Raw genomic sequence first — 25,208 nt, forward strand, 5'->3', positions numbered from 1 at the left:
CTCTTCAGTCAGTTTTCATTTATTAGCAGTTAATCTTTATGACAAGAGTTGTCATATGCTTTGACTTTCCCCCTCAGCTTGCAATTTCAGGACACAAGTGAAGGCGAAGCGTTAGCAGGAGCCGGTCCACTGTATGAGGGCTGAAGGGCACAAAGGAAACTCTCTCCTGAAGTAAAACTTTGTCATAGACGATCCATAGACAGTCCACACAAAATTGATTCTTTGGGGATAGACTCCTCTAGCAGTAATGAGCACCTCCCATAACTATATTATCGACATATAACCTGCATTACAGGTTCTCCTGCTCACTTGCTCTTCTGATCCCAGTTGGCATGTACCTACCCAGAGCCCCTGTGCTTCACACCGTGCTTGGTGTCCAAGAACGTTTACGAGGGGGTTTCCATTGGAGAGTACCTTATAATCCTAAATGGTATAATAATGTTAAAAACAGTCGAGATCTTCTGCTGTCCCCACTCAAAACATACTGAAAAAACACACTTGCTTTTTTTCCAATTTATTTTAGAAATGGCTCATTGGCTTTTAAGTAGTAGCTTTACCATTGACACAGTTGTTTTCTTTCTGGATGATTTAATCATGTGAATTCTAAAATTTCAGCTCTACATTTAATGGATATAGATGATAACACTGGATGCCCCCCTCCCTCCTGCGCCCTAAGCACAGTTTAGTATGGAATGGGTGGGGTGAGTGCTGTCATTCTCCTTTCCCTTCCTATTACTGCCTGTTCCAGGATTTTGATTGAGAGGGAATGATAAGCAGAAAGGGGACATGGGAAGTTCTTCTTACTTTTTGCTACCTAAGTTTGCATTTTCTGACTTCTTCATACTGAGGCACTCTTTTCCCATTGAGGAAGGAAATCCCTACAAGTCTGAAATTTTACTTGTGTTAAGTCATGTGTGCTTAGGAAAGTAAACAGCTGGTTTGTAAAAATTGTTTCTTACATGATGCGCGTTTTCCTCAAGCCTTATGTGGGCATGTGTCTTACACAGTGGTGCAGCTTTGATAAGATCAGTATGAGAGTGCTGTCCCACAACCTGTCGCTTTCTAAGGGGCTGGTTATTTTCCCATGATGGTACTTTTAATTTGCTGGGGCATCCTCTAAACAGACCCTTTCTAAAGTCCCAGTTTAAGGCCGTCCCCTCTGAACAGAGAATGTGGAGTAGGCGGAAAGCAATGTTAGTGATGGAGCTTGAGGACAGGAGAAGCAGACAGGAGACCTGCCACGTTTAGTTTATCCCATCTTAACACTGAACACATCTCCGTACTTTTGAAGTTAATACTCATTTTACCTAGTTTTAAATAGAAAAAAAATTTTTTTAGGTAGCCCACTTAAATTTTTGGCATAGCTAATTTTCCCATATCCAGTGTGATGTTATAGTCAGACAGTGTATTCAGATACCAGTCTTGGATTGAAATCTGTCCTAGTGCCTCATGTCACCTGACTTGTTCATCTAAATATTATGAAGACCCATTGTTTGCATTTGCAAGGTTTTGGTACCACCATGGCATAAAGTATGGTAGTGAGGCAATGCATAGATTGTGTGTAGTTTTAGGCTGTGTTTACATGTGTGTAAAGAATTTTGGAAAGAAGAAACTAGTACAGATACATGGGAAAGATGCTGTCTTCATAGCCATATCAAGTGGAAGAAACCCCTGGCTGGACACACTGTTAGAACATTTCAAAAATGTATTTTCAACTAGAACAGCTTGGTTATATTTTGTGGTTTGAAGATCCTCCCTCTCCCCTCATTGCATGGCAAGAACTCATGCTGCCTCTGAGCAACGGGCATTGAGGAACACTATTGCCTAATAGGATGAAAGGGCCTCGTTCTCCCTTACCTCCTCAAGCCCGAAGGAAACTGATAACTTTCTTCTTTGCCTGAGAGGCCCTACAGACAGCTCTGTGGGTAGGGTTAATTTCAGGGAGGAACTAACTGGGGCAGGAATTTCTAATACTTAGCACTCGATTCATGTCTTTGAGCAGCCTCTGGGCAGTGGAAGCTGGCCACTCTGCACAGCGTCCTCTCAGATGTTTCCTGCACACTACTGCTGGGCCTTGGGGAAGGTTTTCTAGGGGAAATGACAGGGAAGTGGGGGACGAGACAAACAGAAAGAAAAGCATTCCAGACCCAAGAGGATAATTCAGTTAACTGAGTGAGGTGGTATTGTATAGATATGGCCATTCGTAGTTCAAATAAATTGTAATGGTTGGGTTCCGTTTACTGCAATAAACAGGGTGTAGGGTTGTTTTTTTTTCCTTAATGTCAAGATTTACCTGCCATCAAAGTCATTCTTTTACTCTCCTGGTCAAATGATCCTGCCCTTAGGAGCACATTAATAGTTCCAGTGATACATAAATCAGTGATTTTTGACTTCTGAGGAAGGTTAACAGCTGGTATAGTTGGGAAACTCAAAGGTTTTATGAGGTATCAGAATTATATAGAGGAGAGAGTATCCACAGATAGTATTTTGTTAGATTGTGTCTTGGTCTGAGAATCGGATGACTAGAGCTGTAGGGTTCTGTTTTCTTAGTGTGGATTTCAGTAACTACAAGCCTACCTCTTTCTTTGATGCACAGTAGTGTGGTTCTTGAAAAAACTGTTTAATCTACTTTCATCAAAATTGGTATTTCTGAATCTAGAGCATTTGATTTTTATCTAACAGTTGTGATTCAATTAAATAAGCACAAAAAATGCAGTATTAGGGAAAGTAAATATGCAATCTTATTAAAATTTAATTTCAACCTATAAGCTGTACACTTTAAAAAGATTCTTTGGGAAGATAATTCCTTTTTTGTTAGAAGATCAAAAAATGTATCATATAGTTTTACTCAGCACTAATATAAGCCATTTCTTCAGTAAAAAATGTTGAAAATTATATTATCTTTGGAAAATTCCTAAATTTTAAAGAATTTTTAGAAGTTTTTACATATTTTTCAGAGCTTATTTAATCTATTTTAAAATACTATGATAGTTGTTTTTGAAAACTGTAAAGCACTAGTACAAATAATAATCATCATATTCCAGAGCAAAACATGTGGCTTTTTCTGAACTTGCATTTTAGTATACTTGCATGAAAAGGGAGACCTGCCCTTCTCCTCAGATTTGAAGCCCAGCTTCTCTAATAAAAGCTCTCCCATTCTACTCTGACAACACACCTCTTGAAGTGCCATGTTCATGGAAGCTTTGGGAAATGCTTTCCACAGTTTCATTTTTTTCCCCCTTTGAACAGCTTATGAACATTTAACTTTACTTATTAAAGGTGACTATTTCAACCTCCGACATTAGGGAAGAAGTACATTAAAACATTTTTCTCTACTGAAAAGTACAGTTGCTGTGAATGATATTGGTACCATCAGTGTGAATCCATAGAAAGAAAGCCTGTGCCAAGGTTTTAAAATATTTTAAAAAGTAATGAATGAAATTTAATTTGGACAAAAAATCAATATAAATTTAAAGCACTTATTATGCTAACATGGTACAGTTTTAAATATAAGAGGAATAAAAGTAAGCCCTTTTAGACCACCTATTTAAATTGATGCCAGTAATCTTAAGGATTGATAGTAGTTGTCATTTATTGACTTAAAAGTTATACTTTAGGGACTATTATCAGTGCTAAATCCTTGATTTTTGTGGAGCTTTAATGGATGGAGGTGAAACAGTTGGTATTTATAAGAGAGTGATGAGGAATAGTAGTGAAATGAACATCAACCTGTTTTAGAAAAGGAACTTTAGTCTTGCCTCAAGCAAACCAGATGTATTCATTGCTAAAATCTTTTCTAATATTTATGTTAAAACCATAATTTTAGGTAGTACTAAATAATAACTTAGCAAATAATAACAGTAGCAAACAATAGGTGGACATAATCATTAAATGAACATGGTAAGTGAAGATAAAATACTGGCTGGGAGACTGGAGTTTTACTGCTAGTTCATAAATTAGCTGTGTGATATCTTAGGCCATTACTAAGCTTATAACCTGTTCCCTCTTCTGAATATTCAGTATGGAGCCTATACTACTCAAAAGGTTGATTTTGTTTAAGTCATCTTTAAGCTGTATAAACTATGATTCCAGACCACATAGTGAGGTATTTTTTTAAAGTTGCTCCTACTTCTTTCTCTCTTAATTTCTTTTTTTAATGGTTTGTTTCACACTTAAGAGCTTTGGCTAAAAGATAATTATGTATTATGATCCATTTCCTGGGACACCCACAGTCTTTGTTCTCCTTAGGATTAAGGTAGAAAATTCACACAGATGAGCTAATTGAGATTTTTCTAAAGTGAAGTCGCTCAGTCGTGTCTGACTCTCTGCGACCCCATGGACTGTAGCCCACCAGACTCCTCCGTCCCTAGGATTTTCCAGGCAAGATACTGGAGTGGGTTGTCATTTCCTTCTTCAGGAGACCTTCCCAACCCAGGGATTGAACCCGGGTCTCCCGCATTGTAGGCAGATGCTTTACCGTCTGAGCCACCAGGGAAGTCGAGATTTTTCTAAATGCTTGCTAAATCACTAAACACATCTAAATACTGTCATTCATTTATCCATTCATTTAGCAAACCATTTGAACATTCCCTATGTAGAGTGCAGTGTGTGGTTGGTATACCTGACTTAAGGAACTCTTGCCCTCAGTTTTGATAGTGGCATAAACATTTTGGCATAAATGTTTATTAAAACATTTGGCATAAATTATTACTTAATGCAGTGAATATAAAGTTGGAGCTCATTTATGCATTGGGTAAAGGATTAAGCTAGATGATATCCAAGGGGTCTGACTGAATCATATCACAATTCCTGTAACACATTTTGCATAATAATCCATGGACCTGATTAGCTTATAAAATTAAAGGTACTTAAGATTTACATTTTGAAGCTATTTGAACAGCCCATATTTCTCAGTTACTTTGACACGAGTCTGTCCCGGAGGTATTGATGTGCGGGTGTGTGGCAGAACGATCATGAGGAAAGCTGGTGCTGGCTTACTATATACATTCTCTCCTAAGAAAGCTTTACACCCAGTATTGACAGTGCAGTAACTTCTGAAAACTGAAAAATCTCAAAGGAGCTTGCTGGACAGGTTTAGTTTTTGTGTTTCTTTTTAAAGCAAGAAATACTACATAAAATTCTACAACTATTACAAATATCTACTTTTTAGAAAGCACACATCTTTTACATAGTAAAGGGGTTTCCTTTAACATGCAGAACCTATAAACAATAAAACAGTTCCATGCTTGGAGCTTGAATTTACAAGTATTTGGGGAGCAAACACAGAATGGGAGGATTGATTTAATTGGGTAGAAATTTCCTTGCCACCAGAGAATTCTGAGTTATGGTGTAATTTCCTGTTTGACACTTTATTAATTTCTCCATAATAGATGCAAAATGAAAAAAGATTAAAAAAACTTCTCTGTATCATAAACAGCTTTTTAAAGCAGGAAAATGGCCAAATAAGTGTTAAGAATAGAATCTGTAATAAAGTGTTTGTAAATAGGAACACTAACATCCAAGTAACCAGATAGTCTGGGTTTAAAAAATTTTTTCCATGGTACTGGCTAAAACTTTTAAAGTATTTTAGTTTACCTAGTTTTTCAAATATTTTTGCTGTTAAAATATTACATAAATATTTTTTGTATGTGTATTCTAAATTTTAAAAGACCAGTTTGAGTGTGCAAAGATGGTAATAATTTTAGACATCTGATTTCCAAGACATTTAACTAGATTCTCAATCACCTCATTCAAAAGCATGTTTTTTCCCATAGGAAAAAAAAAGTCAAAGTAAGCTCTAAAAATTATCCTCACAGTAAGGGGTGAGCTTGTGATAAAGATTGGAGTTGTAGACAGCAGTGTGCAGAATGGAAGCTGACACGGGTGTTGGGCATTCCAAGCCTCTTTGTTGAATCAGCCCTTTTTGTCTTCTTGCTTGTTGAAAGCATACTTTTTGCTGTTGATTTAACAAAGGCAGATTGTGATAAACTTTTTTTAAAAAAAACTTTATTTTTGATGCTTTAAGGACATGTTAACTGATTTAAATTCCTCCTTTTGGTTCCTTCCATTGTCCTAAAATAGGATTTTCATATTTTAAAACCTCAAACACTGATCCATGCAGAATGAACAAAAAGCATCATCAAGGGGAAAGAAAACATTTTTTATCTTTACAAAAAACAAATGTTAAGATTATATAGAGATGTATTCTTTATGTTGGATATTGTACTAGAGTCCTCCTTACAGGAAATGAAATAGTTCTAGAACTCTTAGCATTAGTGTTCCTAGATTGGTGTCCGTAGCTACCAGTTTTAAAATGTATAACCTGAAAATGAAGTTAATTTTGCATTATAAGAGCACACCATGATCTATGTAAAAAGATTGTCCATTTGGTGTATTTTTTTAAAAGAGAAAGCACTTTCATATTAACAGTAGCATGTGTATGAATTTTAGATTTTCATATTTGTTGTGTCTGTATTCAGTGAAGTAAAATTGAACATTCAGATGTTTGTTGATGGCAACATTAACTGTTAAATTAAAGCACCTTATACTCTGCTGCTTAAACTTGCTTGTAATTGCACCTTTGTTAACCTGCACATTTTCACATAGAATATTGTTGTAACATTGCTTCATGTGGGTCTGGATGGAAGGTTAGTGGGCCTACAGGATCATTTATTTATATTGTTTATATTACAATAATATATTGTAGACCAGTTGTAAGTTCATTTCTTTACAAATAAAAGCTTCTTCCATTTGGATAGTCTATTGAATAATTTTTTTTTTAAAGCTTGTGAAGAATGGGGCATCTTGTAAACCCGCAGCTTAAAAAGGGGCTAGAAACAGTATACATTTTCCAGATTTAAAATTTGCAGAGAGTTTTAAGTCTTTACTAGTTATTAGTAAAATAGTTTTAAATATCTCAGTCCCATGTATGGTCAGTTAGAAAGCCATACATTAAGAAGGAAAGGAACACAGAAGCAGAACATATATTTAGACATTGACAAATTAGATGGTGTCTTTGTAGTTTAACTCACAGTGTGATTTCAGATTACTCTGCCATTCAGATTGCTTCACTTCAGTAGTTCTCACACACGAACTTGCCCAAGGTAAGTATGGCAATTTCTGGAGACACTGATTGTGGTGACTGGGGAAGGAGGTTCTACTGGCATCTGGTGGATGAACGGCAGAGGTGCTCCGGAACATCCTATATAGTACATGGGGCAGCTCCCACAACAAAGGATTATCCAACCTACAACATCAACAGTGCTAAGGATAAACTCTTTCATACTATGGTATATTGCCAATGTGATTATGGGTTGCCATGCAGATTCTATGACAGATCTAAGTTACAACTGAAAACACATCTGGTATGTCATGGAAGAGACCCAGTCACCACTCCCAATTCTCTATGGTGAGCAACAAAAACTCTGCTCTTAGGAATATTTGCATTAAGAACAGATGTATTTTTAAAAATTAGCTAAATTTAAACTGAGCTAATCCTTTCCTTATGTTAATATTTAAACTATTTAAAGAAAACAATCTTGATTTTCTTGCTCTGAGTTTAATAAAAATGTTTATTTAAATCTGAAAAGTGGGCAGAAGAATCTCAGATTTACATAACAGTTTGTATGTAGTAGTTTTCTGGGTAACACAAACATGAGTATGGCCAACAGGTATAAATATGTTTTTGGAAGTATTTTGTTAAAACTCATAAATAAAGCCCCCAAAAGACACATTCTGAAAAGGTATGAAAGTTTGGGGTCAGGGGAGAGCTTCAGTTAACTACTTATATTTCCCAAGGCCTCATTCTTTCCTGTTTGTAAAATTATTAGTCTTGTAGCTTTAGTTTTAACATAGTAACATATCAACAAATTATTACTGATATAGGCTTTTCAATTTGCTCAAAATTACAAAGTATAAGTGGAATGAAGCAGCATTTCCAGTTGACAAATGGATCCACAGGTAATGCCATGTCTCTAAAATTAAGTTTGTGACAATTAAACCAAAAAATTGTAGCAATGAGAAAACTATTGACAAAGTACAACCATGGAATGTTCATTTCAATGTAAGCTGGAATCTGTACTTTAAGTAAAAGGATAATTACTTGAAGTAGTACAAATGGTAACCAGGTACCAAGAAAACAGATGATCAACTTGGGCAAGAGTGTTTTTTTAGAGTTCATGGTATAAGAAGAGTCTGATGAAAACGGAAAATACAGGATAGTCTCATTCATGTAGGAAGTTATCCTAACAGCCTGAACCAAGGTAATGACTTCTGACCAAGAGGTTATAAAACCCATAAATAAAATTGTCACCATGGAGAATGACAGCCAGTAACTCTGAGCACCAATATAGAAAGGACATTGATGAGAATAAACATTTTGTGCCTTCAGGCTTTGGTAGATAGCTGGATCTCCCAAAACATAAGTAAGGACAGAAATCCAAATTAAAATAATTGTAAAGAAATAACATACTTTTTGACACTTAAATGGAAGCTTGGTGGCTTTAGAGAAATAAAGGTAATAATCTATACAAGCTATCAGGAAAACTGGATAATGCAAAAAACCGTAAGTAAAAGAAATAATTTGAATAAATAGGCAGATGTGGTATTTAGTAAATCTAATGCCCAAAAGCACAAAATCCCTGAAATAAGATATAAGGGAAATATTCACCAAAAGAAGAAGGTCAGTAAATGCTAGTGAAATGCAAAAATATTCCAAAAAATTTTGATGGGTGTGCTTCCTTTTCATTCCTAATGTGAGGATATTTAACAGTATTTTCCCAAGTATAATCAAGAATAACAGACAGTTACCATCTAGAAGCTGATGTGTTTGATGCAGCTGGTACTGAAAAGAGCAGTTCTCTGAATTAAGGGCACTCATTTTTTGAGTTAAATTTCAAAGGCCTGCTGCTACAGTCAAACAGTGCTTCAGTTGATTTTCCATCCCTGCAAAGAAAAGTGAAAAGAAAACCTTGATGCCATCTTGATGTTCTCACTACTGTAAAACTTTACAAAGTAAGCACCTCAGAAATCAAATATTTTAATCCAGTCACTTCCCTGAATAATTAACCTTATATTTCTCACACAGAACACGATCGAGAAGAATTCATGCATATACTCTGGTCATTCTTTGAGATGCAGATGGTCGCATCTATTAACAAACTGCTTTATTTAAATTAGTTAACTTATTTTTTGAGGATAAATTTCTTGAATGCCCTTCTCCTCCTGATTTCAATTTAAATTGTTTAAATTCAAGATATTTTTAAAAAGCTAGATAAAACACTATTTACCAGAGCCAAAACACAGGCTTCAAATAGCAGCCTGATCAGAATACTCAGAACAATCATCCACTGATAGCTGTGGACTCAATTCCACTCTGACTCTAGACATTACCTGGTTTTGTTTTTCTGCCCATTAAATTTAGATGATACTCATGAGGCCCCTTTAGTATAGCTGTTTTCAAAGCCTTTTAGCCGTAGGATCATCATTTAAATAAATCTCCAAAGCTCAAAGATATAAAACAGATGGTTCAGGTGAAAATCATTAGAATATTGGTGAAGGAAAGATTTATCTTTTGGATGTGACCTGTCAAGTGTGGCACCTGGAGAGATGAAAGAAGGTAGGGAAGGAGCAGGGACCAAGTAGGGCTACCTGGAAACATCAAGAATTGCTGCTGCTGCTGCTAAGTCGCTTCAGTCGTGTCCGACTCCGTACGACCCCATAGACGGCAGCCCACCAGGCTCCCCCATCCCTGGGATTCTCCAGGCAAGAACACTGGAGTGGGTTGCCATTTCCTTCTCCAATGCATGAAAATGAAAAGTGAGAGTGAAGTCGCTCAGTCGTGTCCGACTCTTGGCGACCCCATGGACTGGAGCCCACCAGGCTCCTCCGTCCACAGGATTTTCCAGGTGCGAGCACTGGAGTGGGTGCCATCGTAAGTGCAAAGGAACAAGAATGGAGCTGCGTAATTTTTTATCCTGCGTTTCACTTAAGTAAACCTCCTGTTGAAATTTAGCATGGTATTTTTTTTTAAACATGTAACATTCACAAGGCATAACAACATTCAATGTGTAGAAAATATGGAGTGAAAACTAAGTCTTCCTATCCCAAGAAACATTTTTAATGGCTGCTTAGTAGCCCATCATAAGGAGGTATCACTTTTAGCTTATCCCTAATTGTTGACATTCATGAGTAAGTTTTTCGTTACTGTTGGGGCTGGGTTTTTTTTCCTTGCTGTTATACACAGTGGTGTATATATATAACAGTCTTGCAGAAACAACTTTGGGTCAACTGTGCCTTTTGTCTTTAGGATGTTTCTTGAATTTCCTTCTTTTTCTTCCATCCTTTCCTGATTCCTTCCTCTTTGAACTTCCTCTTTCATCATTGCTTTTTCCTGCTTGTAAAGCTGTTCAAGCTCCATTCCTGTTCCTTTGCACTTACCTAGCAATTCTTCATGTTTTTTTTAAAGATATTATACACGTACAGAAAAAGTAAAAAGGTACACATTAAGTTATTAATATGGTATTCCACTTACAGGTTTTTCTGAATTTCTCAAACTTTGAGGAAAAAAAAAAAATAAGGGAGTATCAAGTCTAAGAAGTAAAAAAAAAAAAAAAAAATTGCCTAGAAACAGGTAACACAATTTCAAGGAAGCTATGAGGATCCTGTCTGAGGGTAAAGAAAAGAAATTGGTATGGGAGAGGGCTGGTCACCAGTTCTGTTGACAAAATCAACTGTAATTTGACAGTGTCTCTCAATTCTTCTCAACTAGGCCAACTTCTAAGCTTTTATTTTTGTCTTCACATTACCCAGTTTTAGCAAGAATACTGCTTAGTTGGTTTAGCCAGAATCTCTCCCCCTCTATGTCTGATCAGGTTCCTCATCCTCACTATACTTCAGGTGATGTTTAACCACCTTGACCTGCCTTCAGCAAGAATTCTGATAAGTCAGTTTAACCAGAATCCCCTCTCACTACTGCTGTTTTCCTGGGTAGTAGTCCATTCACAGACCCCTACCTTCTTCCTTGGCTGTAAATTCCCACTTCTACTGCATTTGAGCTTGAGTCCAGTCTCCACACCCGACTGCAAAAACCCCAGTATTGTGGTGCCCGTGCCTATCGCCATGGTCTTAGAGTCTGCCTCACTGTTCTCTAACAAGGATCATGGATAATTCTGTCTTTAACATACTCTCATGGATATAAATCTACCTTGTCATTAAGGCACACAAATAATGTACCTATTTAAATACACACACGTATATATGTAAAGATAACTATAAAAATCACCCAATACCTATTTCCATAACTATACATTATAAAAGAACAAATCAAACGAGTTCTGGGTGTATGCTCAATTTTTTTTTAAAACTATACTCAAAATACACTATAAACTTTACCCTCTCAGAAAAGTTCCATTCCAGATTTGATACACCAGGGCACAGAATCATGGCTACCACCATGATGAATGCTACTGGCTTTGGGTAAAGAAACCTGGGTGGAATGATAAGACCATATGAAATCCTCCTTGTGCCAAGGAAAGAACTGGCTTAGTTTTAAGTGGCAGATGTTGGGAATCGGGGAGGGGAAGGGAAATGGTATGGGTTTATAAAGACCTACTTTTAAAAAGTATGTTTAGGATTAAAAGAAAGAATCATCAATGTCCTTTATAACTCCTATCCAAAATTCAGAAAGTAAGGCTAAGGAATCGTGTTTAAGTAGGAAACATCCAAGGAATGTGTGCCAAGTTTCCACTTCACCACTGACTCTCTGAGGGGAGCTGCTTGAGAAAGACAGGTCCCTACAGTGGGCAAGTAGCCCTGAGTGTCTCCCAGGGTCTAAGGAGGGTCAGAGAAGAGGAAGGGGGCGGGGGCAGCCCCAGCCAAGGAGTCACAAACCAGGAACCTCTTCAAGAGAAGACTGGAAGAGAGAAGACAAGTTTAAAACGGCATATGTAAGAGAATCACAGAGCTGGAAGAAACTTCAGAGGCAAGAAAAACAAGACCCAGGGAAGACAGGCAATTGAGGCAATTTTTATTGCTTTTTAGCAGTTAAAGGGAAGTATGTTGGAAAATGACGTGGAAACCAAAACTTTCTTAGGTGAAAATGTTATACCCCACATCCCCCAGAAACCACTGAAAGTATTTAAAATTGCAATATTTTGTGGGACAAAAGTCCTTTGATAGGTTACCTGTCCCCAGTCTTCCCTTGACTACTAGGATTCAGAGATTTATTAAGATACAATCCTTTCCTGCATGATGTTTTAGACTACTTCTGAGACAAGTCATGCTCTTACACAACTTAAGAAGTTAACGTGCAAGTCCTTTTCAAGGCATCTTTGGGCTTGCTGTGTGATCTGGCCAGTTTAGAAGTACTAGTGTTAATACTGAGAGAAACAAATTACTGTTTACAATTACAATTAACAATTACTGTTAATCCTGAGAGAAACAAAACATTATTTCTTTTCACTGACCCAGTCTCTGCTTTTCCATGTATTAATACAACCCAACAAATTTTTAATGACACACTATACTTACTCTGCTTCCTCCAACAGGCCCTTCTTGGCTGATGATCTTCCTATTTTACTTCAGTTTCACTGCCTTTAATTATCTTATTTTTGGTTCCTGGCACACCAAAACGCCATGCAAATAAGCTGTGTGTGAATGAAAACAAAAATAACCACCATTAATAGCCATCTAAATAATTGCAGCTCAGTGCAACTGCCTTCAGATCTCTGCTTAGAAAAACTATTTGTGGGATTAGAGCAAGTAACTAATTGTTTATAATCTTTTTTCCAGCAAAAGGGAGAAAAGAGATCTAATAAATAAATAATCTATTTATTATTTATCTATTATAGATAATTATAATAAATAATCTATTATTATCTAATAATAAAAGATATAATCTAAGATACTTAGATTATATGTGTGTGTGTGGGTGTATGTGCACACATGTGCTCAGTCACCTCTGATTTTTAAATGTATTTTTAAAAATTATTTTAACTGGAGGCTAATTACTTTACAATATTGTAGTGGTTTTTGCCATACATTCACATGAATCGGCCATGGGTGGACATGTGTCCCCCATCCTGAGCCTTCTCCCACCTCCCTCCCCAACCCATCCCTCAGGGTCATCCCAGTGCACCGGCTTTGAGCGCCCCGTTTCGTGCATTGAACCTGGACTGGCGATCTATTCCACATATGGTAACAGACATGTTTCAATGCTATTCTCTCAAATCATCCCACCCTCAGCTCCTCCCACAGAGTCCAAAAGTCTGTTCTTTATATCTGTGTCTCTTTTGCTGTCTCGTATATAAGGTCATCGTTACTATCTTTCTAAATTCCATATGTATGCGTTAATATCGGAGAAGGCGATGGCACCCCACTCCAGTACTCTTGCCTGGAAAATCCCACGGACAGAGGAGCCTGGTAGGCTGCAGTCCATGGGGTCACGAACAGTCGGACATGACTGAGCGACTTCCCTTTCACTTTTCACTTTCATGCATTGGAGAAGGAAATGGCAACCCACTCCAGTGTTCTTGCCTGGAGAATCCCAGGGACGGGGGAGCCTGGTGGGCTGCTGTCTATGGGGTCGCACAGAGTCGGACACGACTGAAGCGACTTAGCAGCAGCAGCAGCAGTATGCATTAATATGCCGTATTTGTGTTTTTCTTTCTGCATGTCCAACTCTGAGACACCATGGACTGTAGCCCGCCAGGCTCCTCTGTCCATGGGATTCTCCAAGAATACTGGAGTGGGTTTCCATTTCCTCCTCCAGGGGATCTTCCTGGCCTGGGTCTCCTGCAGTGGCAGGCAGGTTCTGTATCATTGCCGGGAGACCCTGATACTTGGATGAAGTCACCAAAGACCCTGAGATACAAGTGCGGATAACAAGAATCCTGCTCTCACGGCAGTCTTCACCCACTGGTTCAGAGCCTAACTAGCAGTTCTCAAATTGTTTTGTTTCAGGACCTTTGGCACTTGTTCCATGTTAACATAACATTTTTTTTAAGTGAAAAATTACTCTCTTTTCCCAAACAAAAAAACTGAGTGAGCACAGTTGCACTCCTTCACATTTCACAAATAACTTCAGTCAGTATCTGGCTCAATAGCAGGCAGCTGAATTCTCACCTATAAAAATCAGCTGCAATATCACACATGTAGCTTTTGTAAAGTCTGCTGCACATTAATGAAAGTTTGAGAGTAAAACAAAAAAGATACATAACTTCATAGCATTATTACAATCAAGCGGCTGTGTTACGCAATCACAGAAAAATTTAACAAAACCGTCTTCATCAACAGGATGGGAAGATGAGCACAGCTAACATTCTGGTCTACTGTTACACAGAAAATGAGATTAGCCTGTACCTGGATTTGCTGAACCTCCTGAATGAAGAAAGCCTATGGGAGAAATAATGTATTACACCTTGTCCAGCGTTTTCACATACTTTTTTTCTAACCCCTACAAGCATCATGAAAAGTAGGCATTTTTTTCCTATGAGGAAATGCTCGGGGGTTAACCAGCACATTTCCCCGGGATACATGACTGTTAAGTGTTGAAGCTTGAAGTTCAGCCTTGGGTCTGACTTCAAAACTCTTCAGGAAGCCACAATTATGGCTCATCTCACAACTGGAAATGTAGAAGGGGATCTAATTTATGCGAATGAACTTTCCAAGTAAGAGTGACTATGTAGATTACTGGTACCCACAGGAGCGGAGCAGAGTCCCTCAGGGCGCTCCTTCTGCCACAGGGAATCAACGGCATGTATTCCAGACAGTGGGACCTGTCAACCTGGGTGCTCGCGTGACTGTGTGCGGAGCAGCAAAGCCCCAGGGATTCAGAATGGATGGGCAGTGGAAGCAAGGAGACAGTTTGTTACATCAGGCTGGAAGGATTTGTGATTATATGTTATGGCCTATCCTGACACTTAAAATGCCTTGTAATTCTCTGGACCTTTAACATTTCCTTAAGGAATAGCATGTATTATTTATATTATCAGAACTTATAAATCTATAGTAGAAAAAAGAATTTTGAAAAGCAGCATTGCAAATATAAGAAAATCAGGAAAATCAAAATTCAGTTTTAATTTCCACTAAACTAATTGCTTTTGCACTATATTGTTCTGACATTCTTATATTTGCCTATATTGGAAGAAAAGGTCTTGATTCAGTGACCCAAATTTTCACCTTAAGGAAAAGAAAAGTAAGGGAATCCCCTGGAGTCCAGTGATTAGGACTCTGCATTCTTACTGCTTGAGGGTCTAGGTTCAATCCCTGGTCAGGGAACTAAGATCTCACGTGGTTCACAGTGTGGCCAAAAAAAAAAAAAAAGAGTAGAGTAAATCCCAAAGCAACTAAGGGAAGGCTATAAGAAAGAGCAGAAAACAACAGAAATTTTAAAACACAACAGAAAAAAGTCAAAACTGGTTCTTTGAAACAAAAAAAACCAAAACAATAAAACTGTGAACCTCCAACCAAACTGAGAAAGAAACTTAGGAAAATTAGGAAAAAGAGGGTCTCAGTACAGACCCTACAAACATTATAAAGATAATAGGGGACTATTTAGAATAAGTTTATTCCAATAAATGAGACAACTGTGATGAAACAGACAAATTTCTGGAAAGACATGAACTACCAAAACTCATTCAAAAAGATCCCTTTAAAAAATAAGGCTCATGGGGCTTCCCTGCTGGCTCAGGGGTAAAGAATTCACCTGCCAGTGCAGGAGACACGAGTTCCATCCCTGATCTGGGAAGATCCCACGTGCCGAGCAGCAAGCTCCAGAGCACAGGAGCGGAAGCGACTGAAGCCCAATCAGCAGTGCACTCAGCGGCAGCTGCGGAGCCCAGGTGTTCCAGAGCCTCATGCTGGCAACAAGAGAAGCGGCCGTCATGCAGCCCTTGCGCCACGACTAGAGAGCAGCCCCCACGTGCTGCCACTAGAGAAGAGCCTGTGCAGCGACGAAGACCCAACCTGGCCAAAAATAAATAGATAAACACATGTTTAAAATTCCTATTAAAGAAATTGATTTCGTACTTAAAAACCTTCCCACAAAGAAAATCTTAGGCTCAGATGCTTGCACAGATGATTTCTGCCAAACATTTAAGGAAGAAATACCAGACAAGGAGAACAGAAGAGAGAAATACCTTCCAACTTACAAGACCAAAACAAAGACACTTCAAGAAAACTGAGTTACAAAGCATCATCCGTCAAGAATACGAGGCAAAAAACCTTAACAAAACATATGCTATGAAATTAAATTCATTAATATACAAAAATAACAATATAATCTAATACATCATAGCTAATACAATCTTCCAACACTAGAAAACCAATGTAATTCATCATGTTAACAGAATAACGGAGAAAAGCTATATGATCATCTGAAGAGATGTAGAAAAAACACTTAACAAAACCCAACATGATAAAAAAACACTCTCACAAAAACAAAGAGAAGGCAACTTCCCAACCAGATAAAAAGCATCAATGAAAAACCCAAATGCTGAAAGAGTCGTGCTTTTCCCCCTACAATCAGGAGCCATGCAAGGATATCCACCCTCCAACCCACCTCAACATTTCATTAGAGGTCTTAGCTAACACAGGAAGTCATTAAGAAGAAATAAAAGGTATGTATATAGGAAAGAAGTAAAGCTGTCTTTAATCATGAGTGATATGATCACTACTTAGAAAGTCTGCAGTAAGAGCTACTAAAATAAGTGAATTTAGCAAGGCTGCAGATTAATTTTTTAAAATCAATTTCTATATACCAGTGATACTGGAAAACGAAATCACATTTGCCGTAGCATTAAAAATATGAAAAATGTAGGGCTAAGTTTAACAAACCACATGCAAGCACAGTATTCTGAATATTTTAAACACTCAGAAATAGCACTTGTATATGCTTTTGTATCATTTGTGGACAAAAACTTATAGACAGGTACAAATCTAAATCCTCTTTTGCAACTCAGAACTCACTGTTCAGCATCAATTTTGATACAGATAAAAAGGAACATGATACCTAAAGCAGATTCAAGTAACGTGGGTTCTGATATACACAAAGGTTGCTTCCAGGACTAGCAGAACTGATAATTTAAAAGCATAAACTATGAGGGAAATGATTATATTGATTTAGTACTCTAATTTTAGCGTTGACATGAAACAAGGATGGCTTGCTTTTTAAGACTTTTCATCTTGAGAACACAACGTCTATACTTCAAAAGGTAATGGCATAGCTCAGTGGTCTGTCCTAGGATGTGACAGCTTAGGAGTGAATATGACTTCAACTTTATGCATGTTTAGAGGGTGTGCAAAATTAAGAACCAATCAGATCTGCCTCCTCTGACCCTAAACATGGTCCTAAGATAAACTGCTTGAGAAAACTGGATCCCAAAGGTTACAGGTGGGGAATTTTTGAAGTGTGTCCATATCCCACTGGAGATCAAAGAAGGTGACCTCAAAGAATTTTGGACTGACAACTGTGAACTGAGCAAAAGTTCTTTTTAAAAGGGCTCTCTTGAAGAGTATGACTCAAACACTGGAGGAACTATGGTGACTGGCAGTGGAAGGAATCAGAACATGTTAAATTCCTCAAAAATGTATTGACAAATAATTTTGTCTGTGTCACACATAATGTTAAAAGCCCTTTACGCTTATAAATAAAGATACTGCAGAAAGAAATTAAAGATCTAAATCAATGAAGATGTTTATGATGGACTGTAAGACTCAGCAAGTATTTTGTAGAAATTGGCAAGCTGATTCTACAACTTATATGGAAATGTAAAAGACCCAACAGGGCCAAAATAATTTTTAAGAACAAAGTTAGCAAACTTACATTATCTGATCTTAAGAACTGTTATAAAGGTACAGAAATAAAGAGGGAGTATTAGCATAAGGGGGAGAAGAAAATGGCAACTTACTCCAGTATTCTTGCCTGGAGAATCCCGTGGATAGAGGAGCCTGGTGGGCTGCTGTCCACAGGGTCACACACAGTCAGACACGACTGAAGTGACTTAGCATGCACGCATTGGAGAAGGAAATGGCAATCCACTCCAGCACTCTTGCCTGGAGACTCCAAGAGACAGAGGAGCCTGGTGGGCTGCCGTCTATGGGGTCGCACAGAGTCGGAGACGACTGAAGCGACTTAGCAGCAGCAGCATAAGGATAGGATTCCCAGTGGTCAAGAATCCACCTACCAATGCAGGAGACACAAGAGACACAGGTTCGATCTCTGGGTTGGAAAGATTCCTTGGAGTAGGAAATGGCAACCGACTCCAGTATTCTCCCCTGGAAAATTCCATGGACAGAGAAGCCTGGAGGGCTACAGTCCATGGGGTCGCACAGTTGGCCACAACTGAGCAGCATTTCTGTAAGGATAGCTCTATAAATCAATGGACCAGAAAAGAATCCATTAGACTCACACATTTATGGTCAGATGATTCTCAACAAAAGGACAAGTTAATTAAGAAGGGGAAGGATAGTATTTTCTAAAAGTGGTGCTGGAAAATGGATATCCATATGGATATATCCATACCCACAAAAATAAACTCCAAATGGATCATACGACTAAATGTAGAAGTGAAGCTGAAATTTGTAGAAAAAAACAGAAGATCTTTGTGATCCCAGTAGGTTTACTAGCTTCCAAGGGCTGCCATAAAAAATTACCACTGGGTAGTCAAAACAACAGAAATTAATTTTCTCACAGTTCTGAGGGCCAGAAATCTGAAGTCAAGGTCTCAGCACAGCCGTGCTTCCTTACAGCTCTAGAGAAGCGTCCTCCCCTGCCTCTGGCAGTTTCTGGAGACTCACGGCTCTCCCTGGCTTGCGCCAGCGTAGACACCTGTCTCTGCCTCCATCTTCACCCAGGCTTCTCCCCTGTGTTGTCTCTGTGTGTCCTCCCCTCTTCTTGTAAGCACCCTGGTCACTGCATTCAGGGCCCTCCTTATTCTGGTATGACCTTATCTTTATCACATCTGCAAAAACCTATTTCCAAATAAAGTTGCATTTCAGATAAATAAGAATTGGGCAGGGGGGACCCAAAGCTAGTGGAGGTGATGGAATTCCAGCTGAGCTATTTCAAATCCTAAAAGATGATGCTGTTAAGTCCTGCACTCAATATGCCAGCAAATTTGGAAAACTCAGCAGTAGCTGCAGGACTGAAAAAGGGCAGCTTTCACTCCAATTCCAAAGAAGGGCAATGCCAAAGAATGTTCAAAGTACCATACAATTGCGCTCATTTCACATGCTAGCAAGGTAATGCTCAAAGTCCTTCAAGCTAGGCTTCAACAGCATATGAACCAAGAACTTCCAGATGTTCAAGGTGGATTTAGAAAAGGTAGAGAAATCAGAGATCAAATTGCCAACATCTGCTGGGTCATAGAAATAAGAGAATTTCAGAAAAATATCTACTTCTGCTTCACTGACTCCACTAAAGCCTCTGACTGGGTAGATCACAACAAACTGTGGAAAATTCCTAGAGATGGGAATATCAGACCACCTCACCTGTCTCCTGTGAAACCTGTATGTAGGTCAAGAAGCAACAGTCAGGACATGGAACAATGCACTGGCTCCAAACTGGGCAAGGAGTACGTCAAGGCTGTATATTGTCACCCTGCTTATTTAACTTACATGCAGAGTACATCATGTGAAACGCTGGACTGGATGAATGACAAGCTGGAATCAAGACTGTGGAAAGAAATACCAACACTCAGATACAATGATATCACTCTAATGGCAGAAAGTGAAGAGGAACTAAAGAGCCTCTTGATGAGGGTGAAAGAGGAGAGTGAAAATGCTGGCTTAAAACTCAACATTCAAAAAACTAAAATCATGGCATCTGGTCCCATTACTTCATATCATATAGATGGGGGAAAAGTGGAAACAGTGACAGACTTTATTTTCTTGGACTCCAAAATCACTGTGGACAGTGACTATAGCCATGAAATCAAAAGCCTTTTGCTCCTTAGAAGAAAAGCTATGACAAACCTAGACAGTATATTAAATAGCAGAGACATCACTTTGCTGACAAATGTCCTGAATAGTCAAAGCTATGGTTTTTCCAGTGGTCATGTATGGATGTGAGCACTGGACCAAGGCGGAGCACCAATGAAGTGATGCTTTTGAACTGTGGTGTTGGAGAAGACCCTTGAGCAACCAGTCAATCCTAAAGGAAATCAACCCTGAATATTCACTGGAAGGACTGATGCTGAAACTCCAGTACTTTGGCCACCTGATGTGAAGAGCTGACTGACTGGAAAAGACTCTGATATTGGGAAAGACTGAAGGCAGGAAGAGAAGGGGACGACAGAAGATGAGATGGTTGGATGGCATCATTGACTCAATGGGCTCAATGGTTTGGGCCAACTCCAGGAGACAGTGAAGGGCAGGGAAGCCTAGTACACTGCAGTTCATAGGGCCACAAAGAGCTGGACACGACTTAGTGACTGAAAAACAACTGGACATCCACTGCAGTGGTCACAGCTTTCTCAGCATGTGCACATGTGCTCACGCACACACACAGGCTGATAAACTGGACTCAGTTAAAAAGCAAATATTTACTTCTCTTTAAAAGCATAGTTAAGAAAAACAAAAGCTACAGACTTTACAGTGAGATGATATTCAGAGTTATCAATGACTTAGACCCAGAGTAAAAACAGATTCTTATAACTCTAAGATAATTAGCCTTTCAAAAAATGGGCGAAAGATCTGAACAGACGTGTTCAGGAAACAAAGACCACGTGAGATACTGTTGCAGACCCACTGGAGGGGCTAAAATTTAAAGACTGACACTATGTGCGTTGACGAGGATGTAGAACAACCTGAAAGTGCTTAAACAGTTTGCAGATTTCTTAACAATGTTAACATTCGATTACTTATCCAATAATCCTCCTCCTAGGTATTTACCCAAGAAAAATGAAGATGTATGTCCACAAAAAAAGACTTAAGACACAAACGTGTGTGGCAGCTTGATTCACCATGGCTCCAAAAGCCACACCACACGTCCACCAACAGGAGAATGGATAAATAAACTGTGTGTTAAGCCACTTCAGTGATGGCTGACTCTTTGCAGCTCTATGGACCACAGCCCATCAGGCTCCTCCTCTGTCCACAGGATTCTCCAGGCAAGACCCAGGGATCGAACCCGAGTCTTTCTGTCTCCTGCACTGGCAGGTGGATTCTTCAACACGAGCACCACCTAAACAGTAGTATACCCACAGGATGTACTTTTTATGGATCGGAAGTAGAACAGTAGTAGAATAGACAGACAGCAGAATACTTTCCAGCAGTGAAAAGGAATAAAGTACTGATACATGCTACACAGGGATGAGTTGAAAAAACATGCTGAAAGAAAACATCCTAACACAAAATAGTACAGACTGTATAATTCCAAGTATATGGAATTATAGAACAGCAGAACTAATCCATAGGGTCAGACGGACCATCAGCAGAAACCTAGGACCAGGCTGGGGCAGAGGCACCAGGGAACTTTTTCGTAGAGATGAAAATGTAATTTATTTGGATTGAGATGGTGGTTCAACAAGTTAATATACATCTTTCAAAATTCAAACCAAACATGGAAATGGGTATGTTTTATTTATTTTTAACGCTTTCATCTCACAGTGTTAAATTTAAAAGTAAAAATCTAGAATTAATTTACATATTCAGCAATAGGAAATTCACTATATAAATTACAATGGATACAACCTCCAATGAAGCTGTTTCTTTCCTTTCCAAGAAAACAGGAACATAAGCATCACCTTGGAGCTTGCTATGGGCTTCCTAGGTGGCTTAACTGAACAGAATCTGCCCGCCAAGCAGGAGACTCAGGTTCAATCCCTGGGTTGGGAAGATTCCTTGGAGAAGAAAATGGCAACTCCAGTACTCTTGCCTAGGAAATACCGTGGACAGAGGAGCCTGGCGGGCTGCAGTCCACAGCGTTGCAAAGAGTCAGACATGACTTAGCAACTAAACAACAGCAGCAAGGAGCTTATTATAAATACAGAATCTCAGGCTCCAACTTGGAGCTGTTGAATCAATCAGCGTTTTTAATCAAATCTTCAGATGAGTCATATATACTGATAATAGACTGAAGAATGCCAGCAACAGAGAAAGCACAGTGGCAATTCAATTTATACTTCAGGGCCCCCCAAAGGCTTAGGAATTGTTGGCCCAGGTAGATTTGAAAAGGGATGCAAAGATGGGGCTAAAAACAAGAGGATTACCTGCAAATGAAATAAACAGACCCGAGATTCCTTCCCCAATACAAGGCAACAGGTAACAGTCTCTCCCAAACTGTGGAATAAGAATGGAGGTGTTCTCTGGCACGGGGAACACAGAGTCTCTAGACTATGGCAAGAGTTGAAGATGAAGGGCTACCAGGCTGAAAACAGACTCTGAGTAAAACTATGCACATTAAAAGTTGAGACCTCCCCAGCCTTCTTTTCCCCACTTAGATTGCAAGAATACCATTTTGACAAAACATGAAGATCCAAACATCCTTCTCTAGGGATCAATCCAGGAAAAAACAGTGAAGACACTGACACTTGAGGAAACTTCCAGATTATGCTCTACTTGTAAGTATGACCAGACATCCACAGATTCTCAGACATTCGAAGAAAATCTCTACAATGAAAAGTCAAACCCACAAGCAGAAAAAAAGATAACTTGTAGAAAAGAGACACAGTGCTAGAAGAAAACATTATTTAAAAACTCATTGTTTTTAGGAAGAAGGTACTGCATTTGCAAAAAAAAAAAAAAGAGGAAGCTATTTCCAACCACCACCACAGAAAAGAAATCACTCCTGGAAGATAAAAGTCTGATGGCAGAAATGATAAGCTGAACTGTAGAGTTAGAAAATAAAGTTCAGGAAATTTCCCAGAAAATGTAGAACAAAAAGATAAAGGATAAGAAAACAGAAAACCAATCCAGCAGGTGGGAAATCTGAACAATAGGAGTCACAGAAAGAGAATAAACTGGAAAGAAGGGAATCAAGGAAGAAAAAGGTGTACCATTTTCTAGAACTGAAAGCTTTTCAAGACTGAAAACCTTCCACCTTGATGGAAGAAAATAGACCTGTGCTGAGATACATCAGAAATTTCGAAACTGATAACAGAAGAGAAGAGATAACCAGTTTCCCAAGAGAAAACAAATTTTATACCAAGAATTAAGGGATAGAAGGGATCCCTTGAAAACAGGTGAATTAAGGGAAAAAATACAGGATTTATGCTGCCTTATATGAGGCGTACCACTGGGTAACCAAGTAGAAGATGAGGGGAAGAAGCTCTTTAAAGTGTTCCAATTTGTAAATGAAAAATAAGTTGTAGACCTGAAACTCCGCCCATGAATTAACAGCTGCTGGCACTAAGCATCTATGGCTGTGATGTCACAGCGGGAGAGGAACTGACATTCTGTGGCTTCTACAGGCTGAACCTGAGTCTGCCAATCTCTGGATCCAGCTGCCAATTTGCAAGAAAGGCAAAGGACACAAAACTGGAAACAATCCAGATTTCAATCAATGAGTGAATGGATAAACAATAGTGGGAGACCCATGCCGTGGATCACTACTGAGCAATAAAAAGGAGGAGCTATCAATACACGCAACAATACAGACGAGTCTCAAAATAACTATGCTGAGTGGGAGAGGCCAGGCAAAAACCAGAATGCATGCTGCATGATTCTATTTGCATAAAATCTCAGAAAACACAAACTCACCTAGAATGACAGAAAGCAAATACTACTTGCTGAGGAGACAGGAGTGGGAGAAGGGAGAAATTACAGAGGGCCACAGGGAACTTTCGGGGTAATAAATGTGTTTACTCTCCTGATGCTGGTGGTGTTTCATGGGTATAGATACATGGCAAAAGGTATCAAACTGTACACATTAGATATGTGCAGTTACTGTATGTCAGTTATACGTCAATAAAGCTGTTTTTAAACAAGGTGATGAACACAGAGGGACTACTGAGCTGCACAATGAGTGTGCAATCAGCAAAAGTCACAGTGGAAAACCCTAAAGGTCAAGTGGTCCAGTTCTTCAATAGAAGGAATGGAGACGTGATCTATACAATAAAACAGAGACGTGAAAGACCTCTCAAAAACACTTTTCAAAGCAAGTGTAGAACTATAGTCTCCAGGGACAAACACTTGGATGATAAAACTACTTTTTAGAAATGCAAGAAAGCCTTCTCAAATGTAAAAAAGAATGAAAGAATGGCATCTGAAGCAACATGGATGGACATAGAGGCTATCATACTAAGCAAAGTTGGAAAGAGAAAAATATCATATGATATCACATGTGTGACATCTAAAATATGACATACATGAATTTATCCATGAAATGGAAACAGACTCACAGACAAACAGAACAGACTTCTGTGTGCCAAGGGGGAGGGGAGATGGTGAAGGGATGCAGCGGGAGTTTGGAATTAGCAGATGGAAACTACTATATAAAGGATGGATAGACAAGGCCTAGGATCAGGCTCTTCAACAACCAGAAGCCAGAAATACCTTTAATGGATTGCTAAATTTAACCAAATAATAACAATACTTTCTGACATAAAAACTATAGGAAAAATTAAAACAACAAATTGGAAAAAAATATATAAAATATAATCTCTTACAGATCAACCAGAGAAAAGATCAGAAGTCCAACAGTGAAATAGTAAAAAGCGAAGGACTGGAAGAGACAATTCACAAAAAGGGAAAATGAGCTGTTAAATATATGAAAAGGCATCAACATCATTCATACAGAAAACCAGAAATTTAAACTATCCTGTCTGTTTCTTAAAAAGATAGGCACCCTCCCAAATTTGTCAATAGCGTATATCTGAGAGACTTGTAGCAATATAACTGGAAAAACTCCTTTGGAAAGCAATTTGAAAATATCTATCAAAGTTGCAAACATATGTGTATGTCCTTTGAGCCAACAATTCCACTCCTAAGGATATATCCTACAGATTCACTTTCATGCATGAAAAAATGTCTATAAGATTATTCATGGAAGCACTGTTTATTATAACAAAGGGATGGAAATAATCTAAATATCCATCAACAAGGAAACAGTTACATAAATTCATCCAATGCAATACTATGCAGTTATTTTTTAAAAAGAAACTCTCTGGATACTGACATGGACATGTCTCTGAGAAACATTATTAAGGAAAACATCAAGATACAGAACAGTGCATAGAACACACCACCATTTGTGTAAAAGCAGTAAGAAG

General features: G+C 38.6%; 1 protein-coding gene across 4 annotated transcripts in view; it reads right to left on the minus strand.

Annotated features, from left to right (window-relative positions):
- GPR160 (G protein-coupled receptor 160) overlaps positions 7,554 to 25,208 on the minus strand; it is a 64,084-nt gene continuing 46,429 nt past the window's right edge. For all 4 annotated transcript variants that reach the window (XM_018047940.1, XM_005675333.3, XM_018047948.1 and 1 more), the window contains exons 2-3: positions 12,529 to 12,644; positions 7,554 to 8,943 (exon numbers count right to left, since the gene is read on the minus strand). In XM_018047940.1, coding sequence (XP_017903429.1) covers positions 7,862 to 8,878 — 1,017 coding nt within the window. In that variant the 5' untranslated portion in view covers positions 8,879 to 8,943; positions 12,529 to 12,644 and the 3' untranslated portion in view covers positions 7,554 to 7,861. The remainder of the gene's footprint in view (positions 8,944 to 12,528; positions 12,645 to 25,208) is intronic.

Source organism: Capra hircus, chromosome 1, assembly GCF_001704415.2.
Source record: "Capra hircus breed San Clemente chromosome 1, ASM170441v1, whole genome shotgun sequence".
NCBI classification, from domain to species: domain Eukaryota; kingdom Metazoa; phylum Chordata; class Mammalia; order Artiodactyla; family Bovidae; genus Capra; species Capra hircus.